This window comes from Castor canadensis, chromosome 10 (assembly GCF_047511655.1).
Source record: "Castor canadensis chromosome 10, mCasCan1.hap1v2, whole genome shotgun sequence".
Classification (NCBI taxonomy): domain Eukaryota; kingdom Metazoa; phylum Chordata; class Mammalia; order Rodentia; family Castoridae; genus Castor; species Castor canadensis.
In genome coordinates, this window is record NC_133395.1 from 120,616,741 (window position 1) to 120,631,580 (window position 14,840).

The 14,840-nt window shown below is 38.4% G+C and overlaps 1 protein-coding gene across 12 annotated transcripts in view; it reads right to left on the reverse strand.

Moving 5' to 3' along the window:
- The window catches only part of Cadps (calcium dependent secretion activator), a 450,183-nt gene that overhangs the window by 100,021 nt on the left and 335,322 nt on the right, over positions 1 to 14,840 (reverse strand). For 4 of the 12 annotated variants that reach the window (XM_074044111.1, XM_074044112.1, XM_074044104.1 and 1 more), the window contains exons 16-18: positions 14,701 to 14,824; positions 12,277 to 12,345; positions 11,385 to 11,402 (exon numbers count right to left, since the gene is read on the reverse strand). In XM_074044111.1, the coding sequence (XP_073900212.1) occupies positions 11,385 to 11,402; positions 12,277 to 12,345; positions 14,701 to 14,824 (211 nt within the window). The remainder of the gene's footprint in view (positions 1 to 11,384; positions 11,403 to 12,276; positions 12,346 to 14,700; positions 14,825 to 14,840) is intronic. The other 8 variants (XM_020172817.2, XM_074044105.1, XM_020172794.2 and 5 more) reach the window with 3 other exon arrangements.

Here is a 14,840-nt window from a genome sequence, read left to right on the forward strand (position 1 = left end):
TGCATGAACATATCAGGTCATTAGTAATTTAGTATTTAAGCAATGAAAATTAGTTCAGTGAAACACTATGAAGGAAGAATGTTCCAGTCAGTGGGAGCTAAGACTGATGAATGGGATGGGGTGAGATTATCCAGATGTTGAAAGTTTCAGTCCCAGTAGGCTTGATGGCTGATGTGAAAATGGGCATTGTAGATTCTGGTCAATGGAATCTCCATAACCTCTGTCATGGCCAGGCAGAAATGTGGCTGGATCTGGTTGGAGCATGAAGGTGGGAATGTGGGCAACACAAATATACAGATTTGATAAAGAAGAGCCAACACCCAGTGAGGACATGGGAGAGGTTTGGTGCTGAAAGCTCATTGCTTGGTCCAGAACAAAAATACTTGGAAAAAGAATGAGTGCCAAGATTGACGTCTGTGCTTTTGGGGCACCTGACCTGTTTGTAATTTCATAAGTAGACTATCATAATTTCATTAATCGACTTTCAGGCATATCTACAAACATACTGTGTATATATGTTTGGGTAATAGGTGTAGAGTGAGGTATTTGCATTTTGATAGTAAATATGTACAGGCTACTATTTTTTAATTAGTTGATATTCACATTTACACATCAATTTGCAAATTCCCCATCCTATGCTTATTACCCATTTGACACATACACCCACATACATACGTTACACACTTACACTTTCTAGTAACCAGACAAGCCTGCACATTAATACAAACCTGCAGGAAATCCCACTTGGGGTACATCTTTGAAATCTCCCACTTTAAAAACAGAGACCATTGTCCTTTTGGATAGAACATTTACTGAATCTAGGGGAATTCTAGGTATACATGACATATGATACGGAAGTGAAATAATTCCCACCAGTATTTTTGTATACACTTATTTTTAAAGTATAAATTATTTTTATGTTTGGAGAAATCCAAGATGCTTAATCTAGGACCACCTGAAGATTTGTTTTAATATGCAGTACTCTTAGATTGACTACAATATATATCAATAGATACACATAACGTGTGCATGTACACGCAGTCATTCCATGAGTGTGTGCACATGTACACAGACATGTGTATGCCTGATGTATATATACAGACAGTATGTTTAATAAAACCTTTTGCAATTTTACTTTAACACACAACCATTAAGTAAGTGGGTTAAGGATCCTTTAATCTAGAACACTTGATCTGCCAATTAACCCATGTAGCCAGACTTTCATTTACTATTAATTAAATATGATTCCATTATCTGAAGATCAAGCCACTTTTGTGAGACAAAGCACTATTTTCCTGTTCCTCTGCGTTGCCGATTTACTAGCTAAGTGGCAAAAATGTACTAGACATTATTTCCCTAAGATGTTGTCTTTAAAGAAAATATTGTGCAAAAATCCTTCAGCACTTCCTCCCTCCCTCCCCACCACAGAGGTCAAGAAGTTTGTGCTTAGAAATGATTTTTTTTTGTCACTTCTGCTGTCTTGAAATGTACTACAATATTCCTGTCCCCCAAATCTTGCACTAGCTGGAGCACTGACAAGAGGGAAACTAAAAATACAGTATACTTAGGAAACATTTCATACAACAGAATTGAAGCTCATAACATATAAAAAATTGTCATGCAAAATGTTATACAACAACAATGTTATTTTGTGCTGACATTGAGATTTGAAAATGTTGCATATGTCAGACATAGCTAGACAAAAAAATGTGGACATTTGGGAATAAACGCTCTCTTTTGAATATCTTGAAACCTGGAATATTTAAACTCGAGAGCCTGAGCCTCAGCTTATTACAAACTGAAAATTTCAAGAAGAAAGTGAACAGAAAAGCCAACTAAACTAATAAGCTTCTGAGTAAAGGAATGATAGAGGTTTGTAGTACTTGATCTTGGCCTAGGCATGCCTCTGAACCTCTGATATAACATGCTGGTCTGCATTTGGGTGGGTGGAGGAGGAGGCCCAGAATGTGACCGGGGAGCTGCTCAGGTGAAGAGAGACAGCATTAAAAAAAAAAAAAAAGTAAAGAGACAAAGTGACTTTAACAAAGGTTGACAAGTAAGATGACAAATTCTGAAAAGAACAACCAAACAAGCAAAAATGATAAAACACAAATGGAGAGTTGCTGCTTTCCTGGAGTTACTTCAGCATTACAGAGGTGTGACATGATTTGACAAGGACTCTTACCAGCATCTCCAGTACCATCCCTACCGAGACACTCAGAAGCTGAATGCAAATACTGGATGCTCTATCCAGATAGATACATATGAGTGATGGTGACAGCATATTGACCGGAAGAAGATATGCTTTTTTTTTTTTTAACCACAAAGAACACCTGTATATTAATAGCTCTTTCTTCCTTTCACATGACCAGAAACAGGACATAACATATCATAATAGTTGGGAGATCTGGCTTCTCATCCATCTTCTGTAGGCTACTTACTTTCTAGGTAACCTTGCACTTGCTACCTAACCCTCTGCATGCTTTAGTTCCCTCTCTTAAAACTGAATCATTTTAATTTTTTTTCTGTGTACTTGCAGGATTGTTGACAAGACCAAATCAAACAAGGTATGCGCTATATCTCATAAAGTCTAAGGTTCCTACAAACGTTTACTGTTACCTCCCACATTGTGAGAAGGCTGGAATTCATTGCTTTGCAAAAGCAGATGAAGGGCCGTTATTAGTTCAAATAAGCTAGGAAATATTCTTGCTCCCTTTGTGGAATTTCAACATGTCAAAATCTGTCATTTGGGGGAAAAATGTGTGGTATCTGATTGTTTCCAGCTCATTTAATTATTTTCAATTTGGAATTCTCATGGCTTTTATATTGTGGGTTGAATCATATATAAAAACTTGCCAGCTTATCAAATATGTTACTTGCTATTCCAAATGTTAGAATACTGTAATCAGCACTTGACCCATCTGTCATGTGGTTTACAATATCAGCACTACAAACATCTCGTAACAATAGCCTCTCCTTCCGTACAGACGCAGAGCACCAGCAGTCTCTACAATTCTCTCTCTTTAATGAGTGCCTCATTAACCTTGGACCTGCTCCTTTCTAATGGTTCTGGTTTATAAGGCAATCTGTATGGTGAGAAGGACACACTCCACTGCCAAGTTTGCTTCTTGGTTTGCTTGAATTTTCAATTGGGAAAATGAATTTTACTGCAGGCATATAGGAAATAGAATTCTAGTGACATTAATAGAAAAAAGGAGGGAGAATATGGATAAATATAATATTCTGGCAAAGCCATCTATTAAAAGCAAGACTTGATGGCATCCTTTTCTTGCCCCGGACCACACTGGTACTTTGAACATAGCATTAAAAATATCTTTGCAATTTTCTTCTAAGTTAAACTGTTTGGGAAAGATTGTATGTAAATAGAATTTAATAGAATTTAGAAGATCAAATTTAAAGGAAGGCAACTACTGACCGTTTTGTTTTTAAAAAAAAAAAAAAAACAGCTCATGTTTTCTATTTTGTTGACAGCACTCCCTAAAGTTAGGCATCTCTCTGTCACACGTCCTCATGGCTCTTACAACAAATGTTTGTCACCCGAGAGTGGAGTTTTCATGGAAACTCTCTATCCTTCTCACTAGGTAGTTGAATGAGTTAATAATAATGGTGGTTAATAAAATGATGATGCACTCCTAGGGTTCATCTGTAACCTGTGAGGCAGCAGATACATGTCTCAGCTCAATGGGTCTCGATTAGGAATTCACAAACTGATTCCCTCCTGCCAACTGTCTGTCCAGAATTCTGACAGTGAGGTTTGCCACCATAGAAAAACAAGCTCCCTATTTTTTTTTTCTCACAGAGCAAAACAAAAACATCATACCTTGGTTTCCAACTTCATTTACCCAATTACCATTGCTCATGTTTACACAATTAAATCTGCTTGGCTTCCAGAGAGAGGGAGAGAGAGAAAGAGAGAGTTAAATGTGACTGTAGAAAAACAAAAAGAGAATTCCTCTGCACGCTCAGCAAAGCCAAGGAAGAGAATCATCCAGCAGCAAGAGATACTCCAATTAGCCCTTAAATAACCTGATCATCTCTGGTTCCAGCAAGCGAATCTGCCAGCCCCTGAAATATCACATGAGAGATGGATATGATTGATAAAAAGCCCACTTACTACCAAGTTCCAGCTCATTGATGTGTGGTTGAAGATGCCAGTGTTTGTACTATGGTATTGCTGAAAATAACTAGCCTGTACAAATTTGCTATGATTTGGGGATGGAGGTGGATAAAAGCCTGAGGAAGAACAGAAAGCTAAGCAGACAGACACATCATCCTTTCCAGGGAACCCTTCTTCCCTAGAATGTGGGCTACATGGACCAAAGACAGTGGGGTTACAACTCAACATAATTTCTTTAGTGACACTGCCCATGACATATACTGTCCATAATCCCCTTGAATCTCTGTTAATCCCCTCCTGAGGATTCTATCTCTCAGGCAGTATGAGGTATACATGACAAAGACTGATAGATGAATCATGGATTATTTTCTCTACTCTTGTTATTGGAGCCATCTTTCTCTCTTTTCCATAAAGACCTGGATGGCATAGCCTCTCCAATCCTCCAAAACATATCTTGATATTTTAATCCCACTGTATTACAGTATGTGCCCACACTCTTGCCAAGGGGATGGACATGTGATTCAGGTCTTATTATCTCAACCTCCGCAGTTGCTAAAGTCTCCAAGTCAGCCATTAGTCCCTCTTCTCTACAGTTCATTCTGTTCCGTGCATCATCAAGGTGATTCCCGTAAAACATATATCTGAACTTGCCACACTGCTGCTCAAAAACCTCTGACATATTCCTTTTTAACAAGTTACGTTGTCATATTCCATAACAAAGGCCAACTCCTCAGGAAATGCTCCACTTGAGCACTTAGGGTCCTTAGTAAGAGCAACTTACACATAGATATCTACCTCTCCCTCTGCTCAGCAAGTCCTATAGACTTGCTAAGGCATAGAACCTTTCCTGACTCTGGGGAGATCCTCAGTGATGGAAGGAAATCCTCAGTGTGTCCTGCCCAATGCAGTGCATTCATGAAAAAGAAAACATTCTGAGTTTTTACTATACATAGAAACTACACAGCAAATTCACCACTCACCCAAAGCCCCTGGTTAAATAACAGATGTACTAAGCTGCAATGCTGAGTTGTAAACACCATACTGGAACCTCTAAGACCCTCTAAGACAGAGAATAACTTCAGGTGTCTTGATGCAATTAAAAAGGATTTAAGACAAATAAAAATATTTTAATTTAATTTTTTATTGTACCTACAAGGGATAACTAATATTTTTGTGATAATTTCCTTCTCTAATTTGCTATGTTTGCATCCAAACAGACTATATCCTTAAGACTGAGCTGTTGCACCTAAGAAAAGTAAGCTTAGTTCTGGATGGATACTGTAGTGGATATCTGCTGTCCTTGTGCACACAGTAACTTTCCTTAGGAAATTATCTCCCTGTGGTTCTGGTGGGAAAGTCAAAGAAGTTATTGTACAGAGGCAGCTATGTGAGACCAGCATGGTCAACCATAGCACTCACACCACCATGCCTATTATGAGTAGTTTAAAGGTTATCAGATGACACTAGATGGATCAATGAGATCCTTCTCTGGAATTTTATATAGTTGCCTGCAGAAGAAAGCTCTTTTTCTTCTATAAACCACTGTCAGCAATTGGAGATATGAGAACACACTGAATTTCTCCATCTCTGAGGCCAATTCCTCCAAAGTTTTCCTAGCTACATGGAACAACAACAACAAAAAAATCCCTTTTCTTATTTATGCTATTTGAGTTTTTTTTTTTGAGTCACTTGCTATAGCAAGAATATTGATGTAATAATACTATTAAATATCCACCCAGTCTCTAATAAGCATTCATGTACATAGCCACGAGCTCTGTTGGGCAGAATCTTAAGGAGTCTGGAGGATAGTGGATAGAGGTAATAATCACTACAATGAGATCAGGAAATGCCTCCATTCCAACCCTTGGCCTCCATGATGCCCTCATCTGGCACTAGCCTCTAGGTGCAGTACATCCAAGACACTGACCTGCATGAACTCCTCTTGCACTGTTCTCCTGGAGCATCTTGCGTCTCCTCTTTACTGTAGTCATTAGATTTTAATGGGTTATTCCATGCCTACGTTCTCTACTTTTGTGTTGGCTCCATAGGGTAGAGAAGGCGACTACTTTTGGTCATTGCATCTTCCCCTGGAGCCTGTTACTTAGTGATTATTCCAAATACATATGGAACTAGATGGCAATGTCTTATTTGAAATTTATGCTTAAAAGATAATTTGATGCCTCCTACATTCCCTAGACACCTGAAGAGCAATGCCTCAATTGGTAGCTCAGCATTACCTAGGAGCTCGTTAGAAATGCAGATCCTGAGGTCCCACTCCAGACCTCCTGAATCAGCATCCACCCACGTTCCAACAATGTTCTCAATGACTGACATTAAAATTTGTTTTAGGTTCAAAAATTATGCCTACACTACAGAGTTAGATTTAGAATGCGCTTTTAAATAATAATGAGCAAACAGTTAACAACTAATATACACACATAACCGTGGATACTCTGTGCCAGGCACAGCTGTATTTGAAGAATGTGTTTTATGATCCTTTGGGGGAGGAACCACTATTAGCACCTTTTACAGAAAATAAGAATGAAGTTACAGAAGTTAAAAGAAGCTGTGATTGAAGTTTTTGGTATGGCTGAATGCTCACGCTGGTCCTGAGGTAGTGTTTCTTTGGGTTTGTGCATCTGTCTTCTAACATGTGGATGCTAGATATTATCACGTGTTGTGGTGGAAGCTCAGGCCAGTTAATGCATTGAAGATGGGGCCATTATCTTCTCAATTAAAGGGATAGTGGGGTGCTGGTGGTCCCCAAGAGTATATAAGACAATAAACTAGAGTTACCACTCAGTTAATGCTGAGTCTGGATTTTTTTCTCTAGTGTTTGGCTTCCTGGTCTACCAAATGAAGCTTTGGGATTATCTAATAACTTTATATTTCATTTGTTTTATCATTTTATTGCTTACAAATCATAAACATTTCATAGCGTAGAAGTGGAAAGTATAGGTAGTAGAATTAGAATGGCTCATGTTAAAATTAAATTCTGCAACTAAACCAGCTGTTTACCAAGTTACTTAATAACTTTCTTTTTTTTTTTTTTGCGGGACTGGGGCTTGAACTCAGGGACTATACCTTGAGCCACTCCACCAGCCCTTTTTGTGATGGTTTTTTTTTTTTTCTTTCTTACTTTATTTCTTTTGAGGCAAAGTCAACCAACATAGCTCAGGCTAGCCTTGAACTCACAATTCTCCTGTCTCTACTTCCTAAGTACTGGGATTACATGTGTGTACCACCAGACCTGGCTTCACTTAATAACTTTCTACTTCAGGATTACCATGCACAAAAAAATAACTTCATATCCCATTGAGTGTACAAAGCACATTTTAACATTGCTGAAATCTGAATGCATCTTTCATTTGTGGCATGCCACAAAATTTAGCTGGCAGCAATACTTCATTCTTAGTAATACATTAATGGTGCATCTTGTCATTGATGGCTTATTTCAACCAATGATATAAGATAATGAAACACTTATCTCCTAGGATTCTTGTGAGAATTAAATGAGATATGCAGATAACCACCAGGCATATAGTAATTGCCCAATAAATGAGTTGTTATCACCTGTTAGAAAAGATACTGGTTTCTTTTCTTTCTTTCTTTCTTTTTTTTTTTTTGTTCATGGCATATTTTTAACACATCCTCTTCCCTTCCAAAATCATTCCTTCTTGTCCCTCTCACTTTTTTTTTTAAATTATAAATAAGGTGCTACTCCACAGAATAATTTAGGCTTGGAAATCGTGATTTATGCATTCCTGAACAAAATGACGAAAAGAGAAAAAACATGTAGAAGATACGAAGCATAAGACTGTCATCATCTAAGAATGGCCTAGATCTTACAAGGGTAGGAATTATGTTCTCTTCTCCCCCTGGTGAAGATAACAGGGTGAATGGCTTTGCATTGTGAGTATGGAGACATGAGGCTGTACTGGAAAGTATAGAGAGCTTGGTTTTCTGTCTCTTTTAACAGGCCTTAGACCTGTGGGAAATTTGACTGGAGATAGCAAAAGATACAGAACCTCCATACCACAGAATCTGCTTGGACAAGCTTTGGATGGATTTGACCTACTGTAGAAGATTCCTATTAAATGGAGAGGAAAGAAGTCCTCAGTTCTTTGTCAATCTTAGGGAATCTCAACTGTCCTCAGGAAGACTTCATAATATGAAGATTTTGGCAATGATCTCATCCCCAAAGGGACTGTTTTGATAGTCTATAGTCTTTTATATTAAAAACTGTAGATAGTTTTGACTTTGTCTACTAAATGAATGGATATTTTCCAAGTGTCCACCACATCCTCTAGAACATCTGTAAGGTAGAAAGAGACAAAAACTATGGTGTTTGAATTTAGTCAGACATGTGGTCAAATTCTGCTTGAGAAAGTCACTTATCCTCCTGAATCACACCTTTCTCACTTATAAATGGGACAATAACAAAGCCCTCTTTGTGAGACTAGAGTAAATACCAATCATGTCCTCTACGTAAAGTCCTTAGCATTGTGTAAGTGCCCAAGGTAGGTGTCTATCTGTCTGTCTATCTATCTATTGATCCATCCACTGACCATCCATCCACATATCTATCCAACTACATACAGAGCTATCTATTTCTGTATATACATTTCTTTCTAACCTATCTACTTATTTCTATTTCTGTCATCCATCTTTCCATCCTTGTCTTTATAAATCATTATCTTTCCAATTTTTCAAATCCTTGGCATATTTGAAGGAAAATGTTGTTTTATTTCAAATTCCAATGGAGTCATTATGATGCTCAGAAAATTATACAAGTTTTTAGCCAAGAACTGAGGCAAAACAGCAATAGGAGTGTAGACTTTCTCAAAGCTTGCTCTGTTCAGAACATGTGATGGTTTAAATGGAAATGCATTTAAAATAATAGAATTCATTTGCAAGATCACAGCTTTTCTCTCATAGACTAGCAGTCTTTTGCATCTTTTTTTTTTTTTTTGGTGAGATAGTATAATTAAACTGAACATTTAATTTCTAATAATGCCACCAGACAGAAAGCCTAAATCCACAGAAAGCCATCTGCAGAGTCCTATGGACTCTGAAAGCACAGCCTGAATACAAGGTCTTGGGGGGCTGTCTATAGTCTAGCCCCACCGTCTGGCCTCCAACCCAATTTGCACCTATAACCCTGGCAGTTCTGTGCTACCTCCATATAGTTGGTTGTGCAAAGCCACTCATGTATTTGTGCTCTGTTCCCTAAGGAAATTGCAACAGGGAGGATAAGAAAGAAAACTATCTTAAGATTAGAGAAGAAGTTATCAGGGCAGTTGTAACTGAGACCCAATATGCTTAGAAAAGGCCTCCAATGTGCCAAACTTCAAACCCATCTCTGCTTTGATCTTGCATTTTAAATCCAGTTTTACTGCTTTCCTGCACTTCAGCCCCCTCTCTCTGTTGCTGCTAGTGTGATTTATCTGGAGTTTGAATGCCAAGCTGCCTTCTTGCTTAAAGAACCATCATTTGCTCTGTTACCTTTGAAGGTAAGACCTTTGGAATCTTTCCTCTGAAAAGTCCATATACATGCAAAAATCATCAGAGATTCCTGGTGAAGGAACTTTGGACCATGAGGTGTAATCAGAACTCTCTCTCTCTTCTTTTCTTTCTTTCTTTTTTTTTTTGGTGGTATCGGGTATTGAACTCAGGGCCTCACATTTGCTAAGCAAGTGCTTTATCACTTCAGTTATGCTCACATCACTGTTTTTGTTTTTTGAGACAGGGTCTTGTTATGCAGTTGAGGTGGCACTGAACTTGCTATATACCCCCTGTGGGGCTCTTACTTCCACCTTCTGAGTGCTGGAATTATAGGCAGGCACCATCATACCTGGCCTGAATGATTCTGGCTCCACTACTTATGCTTCTGGGAGTGTGTTTTTATACGTTCTGTGCCTTGGTTTATGTATCTCCAAAATGGGAATAACAACTTAAGGAGTTTTGAGGCTTAAATAAGTTAATATATATAAAGCATGTAGATTCATACCTGGCCTATGATATGCATGAAATAAGCATTTTCTATAGGAAAGTTATTATGTATGTGAGTTATTTTTATTAGCTGTATGGTTTTATGTATTTGCATATTTTACTCTAGTAGAATGTATTTCCAATCTCCAACCCCAGCTCTCCTTAACTGATTCTAATTCATCTGTCAAGATGCAAAGCAAACCATATAACCTTGTGAAGACTACCATGGTCTTCTGAAAATGCCCCATGGATCTAACACTTAACTCAACCAACAGGTGTTACAGTGAATTGAATTTGTAATTTGCACATATGCACAGATGCTCCATGAAGCTAACAGCTATTTCACTCTTGTTTATACAATTCCTGGCTTTTATCACTGTACATGTTACAAGGTAGGTTCCCACTAGCACTTGTTCAATGAATGAATGAATGAATGAATGAGTGAATGAATGAATGAATACCTTCCCTAACAGAGAGAAAAAGGCTCATGTGTCTTGAACATAGGTTTGTGAGGCTTCAAGTATTTCTTGATAACCAAGTGCTTGCCACATACTCAATAATGCTTTCTGAATTGTTCTGAAATACACTCAACAGTAAACTTTGATTAAATGATAATTATTTTGGAGGATCCTTTGAGTTTTAAAGACAATGATCGATATTATACATTCATTAATGTTTTAGGTCAGAGCACTCCTCAAAATAGGCTCAGAAGTCTTGAGACCAAAACAAAGCCAGAGAACTTCCTCCTTGTGAAACTGTTAGCAACAGCCCCTGCTCAGCCATCCTGCCTAGACTTCCTGTTTTATAACATAATACATACAAAAACAACATGGACACAACTTCTCCCAGTCTTGGCCAGTAAACATATATAAAAGAACGCAAACTTCCCCATAGGGCAGAAAACAGAAAAAAGAAATGAGAAACAAAAAGGAAGATTCGTTTGGTTCAGCAACTTTTTAAAAAAAACACACATGAGGCCAAATCACTCGATCCTGAAACCAAGGATGAAATGAAGCTCTACAGCAAACCAGAATTCTGTTCCTTCAAAGCTTATGCCTTTGTAAAGGTCAACATCAAATGGGCATGAGATGTATTTAGACAGCACAAATTAACTCCTTAAGTATTATTGCAACTCCACATTGCTCTCTGGGAGTACATACCTTAAGGAGCTACTAAATAAAACAAAAACAAAAAAACAGAATTGAATATAACTCAACAGTCCTGATAATTGATAATGCATATACAATTGGTTCACCTGCATCCTTTTGATTCTCTATTTGAAAGAGAGAGCACAACAAGGAGAAAAGAGAGAGAGAAACAAGAACACATATGCAAGATTAATGAGCAAGTGGACCAAAATGCCCCCCACTTATGTGTGATACATGATATTGGAAGAAAAGGTTGCCCTTGGGTTCCCACCGCCCCAAAGTGTGGGGGCCAGCAAAAAAGGGCTCCTTCATAGAAGTGGAAAAATGCTGCACAAATAGGAAATTAGTAAAATTAAGTTTAATGTGAAATCAAGCTATGAAACATACACAGATTGTTCAAATGACAATTAAGTCATATGTTCTAGCCAGAGCTTAGAGGACAAGGACAAGTCAAAATCTCTAGAGAGAACAAGGAAAAGCTTCCAGCTTGAGAGAGAACAGACAGGAGGCATATAAAATCTAATTTTTACAGAGAATGGACCACTGTGTGTGATCTCATACCCATAAAAGTTTGGTGACTTAAACATGGAAAAGAAGGCCTGAATGACTTTGCCCCAAATGTCCTTTATCTGATACCTAATGCATTGCTCCCCAGCCTAGCTGCTACCTTTTGATTGTGTACCAGTGACAAGCACTTTACAAATTAGGGTTACACACAAGCAAAGTAAAAATGCATTCAGGTCACAGACAGAGAATAACTGAAAAACTTACAGACAAATCTGAGTTTATCACAAACAAATGGCTTAATTGTCTAACCTGTTTAGGCTGATAAAAAGTGACTGGACTTCTCACACTGGGTTTCACAGACAGAACCAACAGACAAGCCAATGCTAAAAAACTTGAAGCAAGGAGAGTGAGTTGGTTTGGATCTGGATTTTCTTGAAATAATGAAAACAGAAAGAGTGAAGACAGCATGGTGAGGAGGTGGTAGGTACTCACGAATGGTTAAATCCATCACTTGGGAGGCCAAGCAGAAGACAGGATGCTCATACATTTCTCTCTTTTTCCCTATAAAAGAGGATTTGGGCATGCAAGAGGCTTAGGTCAGAGGTAAAGAGGTTAAAGGTCATAGGTTAGAGGAAAACGTTACATTAGCTCAAGGGAAAATAGCCACAGAGTATTTTGGGATAAACACAGGATAAAAGAAAAAAGGAGTTTCAAAATTTGAGATCTACTGGATTAACCATTCAGCATGCCGTGAGTCACGAGAGAGATTGTGACCATGATTTTACACGTCTCTTTAGAGTTGTTGGCAAGAATACAATGACCAAAACATCATGAATAAAGGGAAACAGAATTTTATTGATTTAAGGCTCCAAGATACTAAGGATTTCAGACTTTAGTATCTAAGGCTCTTGAGGTGTTTCTTCATAAACATAGTCTCCAGCAATATTACTACAACTTCTTTCCAAAATTCTCAGATAACTAAGCTGTTCATGCTCACGGAGAGGCTCAAACATAAACATGGAAGATTTCTTTTCTGAGAGTAGGATCAGAGCCTTTGTGAAAGAAAGCTGTCTGGTAGTAATATCTTTAAAGCTGCAATATTCCAGCCTATGGTGGACTATGTTCATGAAAGAAAACCTGATACATGCAGCCAGAGGATGTTGGGTTGTCTGAATTAACAATCCCAGCATGCTTTGAAATTGGTGTCTCAGCCACTTTTGCAGAGGTCACGTCAAAAAGTGGCTGAGCCAATCACGGACAAGGAAGGAGAGAAGCAGAAGAGAACAGGTAGTGTGGAATGAGGTACTTCTCTGAAAAGAGAGTTGGAAAAAAAGGATTGGTTTCTTCAAAGAATCCCCAGACCTAAAAGTCACAGTGCAAAAGATAATTAACACAACCAAGAAGAATTGAGGCACAAAAGGAAATTACAGACCAGCTGATCTACTTTAGAAATGAATGCATTTTTACTTACAGATCTTAAAGTTTGTTTTTGGATTTATTTATCTGAAAGAAGAGAGCAGATCTTACTAAAAGACTAGTAATAGCTAAACCAAGACCTAGGAGGCAGCAGCCCATGGCAACTGAATGTTTCTTGATCCCATTCCATCTCTGGCCTTTTCTAGAATTTTTAGGAACCTGGTTGACTTTACCAAATCCAACCAATCAGTAGGTCCTGGGACCGTAAATGCTGGAACAATTATTTGCTAATACAGCCTTTACTGATCTTCTCCTTTCTCTATTTTTGTCACTCATTAGCAAGTCAAGAGTTGCTAAACATCCTTTTAGTGCCCAATTCTTAAGTGTCTTTCCCTGGATGCATAACAATGGATTCATTACCACTGGTACACAATTTGCGTTGTCACACAGACAAAATTGAGAAAGGGAGGAGGACATGTAATGTGCAGAATTTAACATGATCTTAACCTAATTCTCTAAGGAAATAAGGACTTGGCAAGGCAAGCGGTGGGGTCTGGATGGTTAGTTTTATTGTTTTTCTTCCCCAGTCACATCCTGACGTAGACCATGTGCATTTGCTGGTTTTAGCTGGGTGTGGTGTGTTTCATGTGTGAGAGAACATCAGATTCCAGAATGCGGACACATTGAGTTTTGCACATAGAACTTCCACATTTATACACTTACACCACTGGTCAAGTTGGGTGTGGCTTTCAAATCACCCTATAGCAGCCAACAGGGTAACAATGAAAAGCAATTAATATACCTTTGCGTATGAATAGGTCCTAAAGAACCATACCTTCTCAAATAGTTTACTCAAAAGTGCCATTTGGGTGATCATGTGGTCATCAGTGACCCCTTCCCTAAAACTTTAGAGAGTAGCATTCAAATCCTAGATCTGCAGTAACAAGAATGGATGAGATCTAAAACCAATTTGGAGCCTCCAGAGACGGCATGACACTAACCTGCCACCAAGTTTGAAATACTTTCAAAGGACAAGATTATTCCAAGGGGCAAGAAAGAGTTAGGCAGAACCTTGCTGTTGTTCTAGTCCTTTCTTTTTCTATTTCTAATTCAAATAGTAGCAGACAATGGACAGCTTCATTTCCTTCTATTTAAAGAAGGTAGCGATCCTACCAAACTCTTCCGTAGGTAAACATTAGTCGCTGAGCAGGTATTTAGGGGCAACACAAACTCTCAGAAGGACCTTAAATTATTTCATAACATCGCCTATTCAATATTCTTCCCTTATAAAGTCTGTTGCCTGAGCTCCTGTTCTGCTCTTTAATTCATTTATTGGCCATAGCCAAGGAAGCTTCCACATCTCAATGCTTTTAGGTTTTAGCTTAACATACTCAGATGGACCACTGCTTCCTGGTGCCCATCAGAAAAGAGAGAGACTTTCCTAGGGAGGCATACCAAGGTTTCAATTCAAAACTGGGGGGGGGCAGTAGGGAGCCTTACCTTCAATTTTGGCATACTCAGAGAGGCGTGAATAGTTGACTAGAGCCGCTTGCTCTAGACATTTACGGATGACTGTTTTTACCTCTTCTTGTGGCACTGGGGTAACAATATCTTTCATCAAAACCTTCAGGCAGAAAGAA